Raw genomic sequence first — 6,956 nt, 5'->3', positions numbered from 1 at the left:
CCCCAGGCCTCTGACTGATCTGCTCTACTTTTCAGGGTGATGCAGATCTTCTAGGAAATTTTAAAGGAAACACGACAGACTGAAAATCTGTCCATACTCCAGTGTATATGATTTTTGAGCAATTTCTCCAAAAAATATTGTTTTGCCTCACAGCTGGATTCTCCCTCCCTGAAAGAAGCTGATTCTTCTGGTGGCTGTGCCATTGACACATTTATCGATATTTTCTGATGAGCCTCAGGATTTTTACTGGCAGAAACATCCAATTTTTTTTTTGCTGTAAAACAACTGCCTCTCCTTCAGGCTAAAGAAAATAATCATCAACCCATCACAGTACCTCTGAGATGACCACTCAATCTTATTACCAAAACATCTCAGATAAACCCTAAGACACAGGTACTCTGTGAGTACCCTAAGCTCCTTTTATTTGGATTTTACACATTCTGTACCAGAATCACACACTGGGCTGACTTGCAATTACTCTTCAGGATTTATTAATTTACCACCTCTCAGTCACTGAAAGGAAAAAAAAAAAAAAAAAAAAAAAAAAAAAAAAGAGGCCAAACCCAGCTACATTAAAATGTGATTAATGACAATTTTTATTAAATTCAAAACCATTAGTACTGTTTTTTCTCCAGGGAGATGTCCTTCCAGTACCTGAAGGGAAAAAGCTGGAAAGAAACTATTTACAAGGGCCTGGAGAGACAGGACAAGGGGGAATGACTTCCCATGCCAGAGGACAGGGTCAGATGGGATATTGGGAAGGAATTGTTTCCTGGGAGGGTGGGCAGCTCCTGGCAGAGGGTGCCCAGAGAAACTGTGACTGCTTCTGGATCCAAGGACAGGGTGGACATTGGGGCTTGGAGGAGGCTGGGGTAGGGGAAGGTGAATGGGCTTTAAGGTCCCTTCACACCCAAAACATTCTGGGAACCTAATTCTTGTGGTTTTTACCACAGATCTGTTGGATCTGTTTCTCTCTCTTTCAAGGTTGGATCCACCTTGATGGTTTTAAGCACTACAGCGCCAGACCTGAGACAGCAACAATGAGCTTTGTGTCACTGATGAAGACACACACACACACAAAAAAAAAAAAAAAAAAAAAAAAAAAAAGTGGAAAAATAAAGGCAATGCAGTGCCCCCAGGAATAGCATGAAGGTTCCTCTCCCTGCCCTGTCACTGCTCCAGTTAAAAGCAGAACATTTTAATGAACTATATTCAGGTGGCCCAAATAGAGAGAAATTTCAAAATCCTCTAGAGACAGCACTAATCTTATAAGAAAAATCAGGAAAAAAAAAAATCATATCAAGCACAGCCAGCATCTTTAGGGATGCTTCTTCATTATGTCAAGGATTTCCTGGTACAAAACCTCCCTGGCATCGAGGCCCAGCACAAAATCCATGTGGTTCCAGTGGGGAACCAGCTTGTGATGTACCAGGTTTTTGACCTGGGGGAGGAGGAGGGCAGTGTCCCGGGGGTCAGCCAGGCAGTCCTGCCCCGCGTTCCAGATGGCCGTGGGCACCTCCATGCCCTTCACGTCATAGAACGGTGCTCCCTCCTGAGGAGATGGAAGAGTGGTTTCACAAAGAGGGGATCGTGCTGGGGTGCAGCAAACTGTGCACCCTGCGAGAGGAACTGCTGCTCTTTGGGAATGGAGGGAAATAAAAACTGGAGTTTCTTTCTTCTAGAAGAAAGAGGAACTTCAATAGAGAGATGCAGCATAGCCTTATGTGCTACAGTTTCGTGAGTTAATTTAATTAAAATTAATTAGCAAATTTGTTAGGCCCAGCTAGAAATTCTGGTTCTGATACTACAGATGGTTTTGATAAGGAGGCAGAACTTTGGCTGCTATTTGATTATATAGCATTATTTTAGAGCACGTATTATATACATGATTTAGTGCTGTTGGATGATCCTGCTCCTACTAGGAGGTTGGACTGGGCACATCCACAGGTCCCTCCCAGCCAGCCCTGCTGGGGTTTGTGGTGACACTTCACCAGCACTTCCTTCAGCCCTGTGACAGCAGGGAGGTGCTTGGAAGCAAGTTTTTGAAATTAAAACGTTTCTGGAGGGTTGTTTCAGCTCCACACCCTGAGGACTTGCCATGAGGTGATTTGGCAGCAGCATCTCTCGTTACCTGCTGTGTAATTAATCCAGTTAAAAAGCACGCTGATTTCTGAACAATTTTTTGTTGTTTCAGGAAGAAAGAAGATTTTTTTTTCTGTTCCAAGGCTTAACCACTATTTCAGAGGAGAACTTTCCCTAATATTCAGCCTGATGTAACATGAGACCATTTCCCCTTACCCTATGGAAATTGGAAAGTGTCTAACTTAAAGTGTTTTACTCCATTTAAAAGGTATCTGCAAAACTGAGTTGAGAATGGAAAATGCTGTTGTTCCCAGCAGACATCCTGACTTCCAGTTTGGAGGGAAGAGAGGAATACATCAAGAAGAGACACACCAGGCACAAATAGGACAGAGAAGAGGGGAAGGGTTGAAAGCTCCTCACCTGTCTGTAGTGAAGACTGTTGTACATGTGCCCCCCATCAAAAGCTCTCAGTGCCCCACCTTGGACTCCCTGCAGCAAATTCAGACATGCAGTGGTATAAGTGAAATCACAGTTCTGGGGCGCTGCAGTCAACCCTCAAAAGTCAAACCTCAAAAGTTAGTTTTCATCACTGAACTGTCAGGATTTTTCAAGTGAGCCTCACAGGTCTGTCCCTAGGCCCAGCATAAGTAATTAATGTTGTGATTTTGGACAAGTGGACAGAGACTGTTTCTAGTGTTTGTGGGTAACATCAGGATGGGAAGAAATTAAAAATGTTCTGGAAAAATGGGTTTAGAACTTTAAGTATTCCTTGTGGGCTGGAGAATTTGCCTGAAATAGCACAATCATAGATGGAAGGAGACTCTGAATATCTCTTGTCTAACTGGAGCAGGACAGCAATGCAAGGTCAAGGTGGCCGTGGATCAATCCCTCCCCTGGGCAGCAGCACTTCAGAAAATGGAGTGCGTGTTCTTGCTACAAACCCCACAAAGCTCTTCTGGGGTCCCTGAGCAGGAATTCCACACAGGGAAGAAGCTGTGCCTGTGGCACACACCTCAGAGAAGGTGCATGGACTGAACCTGTGATCTACAAAAAAAAAAAAAAAAAAAAAAAAAAAAAAAAGGCACATATTTTTAGCTTGGGGAAAATAAAAGGAGTGCAGCAGAACACAACTGCAGTGTCAAAGGGCTCTGCTGGTGAATGTTCTCATGCCCACAGGGGGAAGAAGGAGAAATAATCAGCTTGATCGGTAATGAGCTTAATTGGCTGCTGTCCAGATGCACCTCTGCCACAGTCTGATCACCAACGGCAGGGCAAGAGTGGAGCTGGTTTGAAATAAGACCCTTGCAGTGTGCCTGTTATGGGTGCAGGGTCCTCAGCACCATTCTCTTGACAGATCCATTCCTTGGGGGCCACTCTGCTCAAAAATCTGCTGAGATTTTTACGGAGGGGTGAAAACAAAACCAACAAAGGTCTGACAAAAAGTGTGTCTTGCGGCAGCCAGCACAGCAGGCTTCCCACAGGGGACTAGTGACACTCTGCTTGGCACAGGAGGGAGCCTGGGAAGGTTTACCTGCAGCCAGTGGATTATGTTCTGGACCGATGACCCCGCCGGGGTGTGTCCCACGTACACATCGAATCGGCTCTGCAAGGACACATTTCACAACAGGATTCACTTGGCTCCTCACAAGAGGGCATTGCCAAGGCTTTGGCCTTCAGAAGGACCCTCTGCAGTTTTATTCCCACATACCATGTTTGTGTTCTTCCAGTTAAACCCAAAAACCATAGCCAAGAGGTGCTTGCAGACCTTTGAGCACACACAGAACCTGGAGAGGATCAGTTCCCCCAGGGCAGTGTGTGGTAGGAATTCCCTGGTGCCAAACAGCTCCTGTAAAATTGCAAATGTACTCATCAAATAGGAAGTCCGGTAGTGCTTTTCCCCAAGGCATCATCACTTTACAACCTCTATTTTATCCCTGCATTAAGGTTGCCCTTAGAGAAGCCTCCCTTGCACCCTGTTAAATGCTTCTGTTCCTTGTTCCTGATGGGCATGATCCCTTACGTTCATTATGCTCTTGTATTAAATGGTAGGGCTCAATTCCCAGCCTCTGCATCAGTTTCATTCACCAGTGTTTTGTATCTAATTCTGCCTTAACATTCTGGGGAGTGAATTCAGGACAGGACTGAAAGGTTCTGGAGTGAGATGTGTTTTCCTTCATTATGAAAACAGAGCACAGAGCTCCCCTGTCTGTAAATGACTTGAAATATCCCATAGATAATTTCACAATCCCTATGAAAAATATTTTGGCTGTGCAAACATAGTGCAGACCAACCTTAAGCCCAGAGTCAGAAAAGAATGAGAGTTTTCTAAACGGGCTCTGAGAAAACATCACCGTGGTCACAGGTGAAAGAGCAAAGAACACCTTGATTTTCTGAGCCAGCTGGGGCATAGTGGAAAAGGCTACAAAACCTGGTGGGAGAGGAAAAAAAATGTGGAAAAAACATGGTTTAGGTCTTTCAAGACACTCATGCACATAGTTTAATTTCAGTGAGTGATTTTACAAATCTGAGAGGTGATGTAGACTTCCCATGCTGTCACCAAAAGGACCCACTCACCTATAGTGGTGCCTTGGGAATGACCAATATAATACAGCTGTTTCTGTCCTGTTTTCTGCTCAATAAACCTGATCATAGCTGGGAGATCATATTTAGCCATCTCATCGAAGCTGCAGAAAGAAGAGCAGAGGTCCTGCTGAGAGGGGCAGCATCTACCCATGCACGGCCCTCACCAGCAAACCACAAAACCATCCCACAAACTTCTTCATCCTGTTGAGTTTTCACGTGGGCTTTTCACTCAAAATAAGTTGGATGAGCTTCAGTCTAGCCTGGTTCCCTCATCCCCCAGCCCCAGCCAGGCCAGCGTGTCCCTGAGAGAATTCAGCTATTTCTGAGATCCTCAAACCCGTTTACCTGAAAGCCCAGAATTCTTCCTGTTTGGTAGTCAGGACCTGGTGTCTCCTGGACCAGGTGTTCCCTCTGCTGTTTCCTATCCAAACATCATAGCCAGCATCTGCGAGGATGAAGCCCAGGCTGCTGTTGGGCAAGTTGGTGAGCCAGCTGCTGCCTTCTGCAAGGAGACCATGCTGCAGGAGTGCCACGGGTCTCACACCTGCAAGACAGGCACCATGATGACTCTTGATTTTTAATGCTGTTTGTCACCTTTTGAGACAGTTTATGAAGTGTTATCCCCAATGGCAGCCAAAATCTGTGGAGGTATGTGTCAGTGTTCTTCTAGATTTTTTTAAAAAAGTGGGTTTGCTAAGCTGCAGCATTATTTTGGTCTTTATCCCCAAAAATCTCTGGGGGTGTTGGCAGATCCTGGGCTGCCTGGGGAGCTCTGTAGGCAAACATGGAGGAGCCTGGGGATGTGATAGGAAAAATGCAATTTTCATGGATCTAACCTTCCCTCCTTCTGCCCGGGTTACCACCCCTTACAGGGCAAGTGGATGTCCTGGAGGCTCCTCAGGGAGTACCAAACCAGTACTGGTCCATCAAACAGCTGCAGGAACACATTTTGGGAGCCAGGCTCTGGCACAGCCTAAGGTGTGCCACCAGAATGGATTTAGAAAGTACAGTTTATTTTTTTTTTTTTAACAGAAAATGTGAGATCTTGTTTCAGGTGTTGAGAGTATGGCTAGAAGTCACAAGACTTACAATTACAAGGGTTCTCTTGGATTTATTAACTAATAAATTACAGCTAACAGAGATATTTATGCTATTAAACTAATACTAAGAAATTTTATTTAATTACAGTGCGATTTTTTCTTAGCCAATCCTGTTCTGACACACAGGCCTATTTTAAGATTTCTTGTAACTACTTTTATTTATTTTTTTAAACTTTATAGTTAAACTTTCTTTTCACTTAACATGTTTTTACTTTAAGCTTTAAATTTACATTTTTGCTTCTAGTACCTAAGCTCAGAAGCTTTTCCTAAGGCCTGAGGTCAGATTCTGTGTTCTTTTCTAAACTTTGATTTACAGGCCTAATGTTCTGAGAATTTCTTGCATTTTGAATTCCAACAGGCTGCCTCTCACTGCTGGGACTGCAGCCTGACATTCAGTGCTCAGGGGTCCATAAGGGTAAGGAAACATCCCTGGCAAGGGATCAGCCTTCCTGACAAATTCTGTTGTATCAAAGCTGATGCTATAGATGCCAAGCCACAGGGAACCTTGAAAACCCTCTCGCACAAGCCCTGGTATCCATCCCAGTGAATGGCTCAAGGCATGTGTGTCCTGTATGGCACCAGCTTTACCTTGGCACCCAGCATTTCCTTTCCCGTGAGGAATTCTGTTGAGCTGAAGGATGTAGCCATCTTCTGTCACCACATCATGCTCCTCGCTGGGGTATCCCCAGAAGGAGATCATTTCACTCTGCAACAAGAGGAAAGCCAATAATAACATTTTCAAGGCTCCTGCGAGGAAATCCCTGAATGTGATATTTAATTATAATTATTTAATAGTGTCTGTTTCCTGGACACTTCCCACCTCCACTCCAATGCCATCGTACTTACAATGTTCATCCCCGCTTCTGGATTCTTAGGCAATTGGAAATTAAAGATGCATTCCCCAGATGCCATCCCGTGGAACATGGACACCAGAGCTAGAGCCAGCCACATCCTCGCTGTGCCTGGAGCAACACACCCACAGAATTAGTGCCAGGGAAAGCCAGGGAAGAAGAGGTGAGGGCAGGGAAACACCCCAGGTAGGAAAGGGGATGGCCAAGAGGAAGAGCTCTGTCCCATCACCCTGCTGTTTGCATCACCTGCCCAAACCTCCCCAGGAAGGAGAGGGAGGATGAATAAGATCCAGCACTGCCTTCCCTCCCTAAATAGAAATGAAATAATGAAAAGAAAATC

At 44.9% G+C, this 6,956-nt stretch overlaps 1 protein-coding gene across 1 annotated transcript; it reads right to left on the bottom strand.

Moving 5' to 3' along the window:
• Window positions 1-222: 222 nt before the first annotated feature.
• Window positions 223-6,635, bottom strand: LOC134046473 (lipase member K-like). The gene is made up of 9 exons (XM_062496980.1): window positions 6,612-6,635; window positions 6,354-6,471; window positions 5,011-5,209; window positions 4,657-4,766; window positions 4,374-4,510; window positions 3,791-3,928; window positions 3,614-3,685; window positions 2,503-2,571; window positions 223-1,552 (listed from the first exon to the last, which is right to left on the bottom strand). Exons 1-9 carry the CDS (start codon window positions 6,618-6,620, stop codon window positions 1,319-1,321), a joined length of 1,086 nt encoding a protein of 361 aa, XP_062352964.1. The 5' UTR covers window positions 6,621-6,635; the 3' UTR covers window positions 223-1,318.
• Between the last annotated feature and the right edge of the window lie 321 nt (window positions 6,636-6,956).

This window comes from Cinclus cinclus, chromosome 7 (genome assembly GCF_963662255.1).
Source record: "Cinclus cinclus chromosome 7, bCinCin1.1, whole genome shotgun sequence".
Taxonomy (NCBI): Eukaryota; Metazoa; Chordata; class Aves; order Passeriformes; family Cinclidae; genus Cinclus; species Cinclus cinclus.
This window is presented reverse-complemented; position numbering and strand designations above follow the sequence as displayed.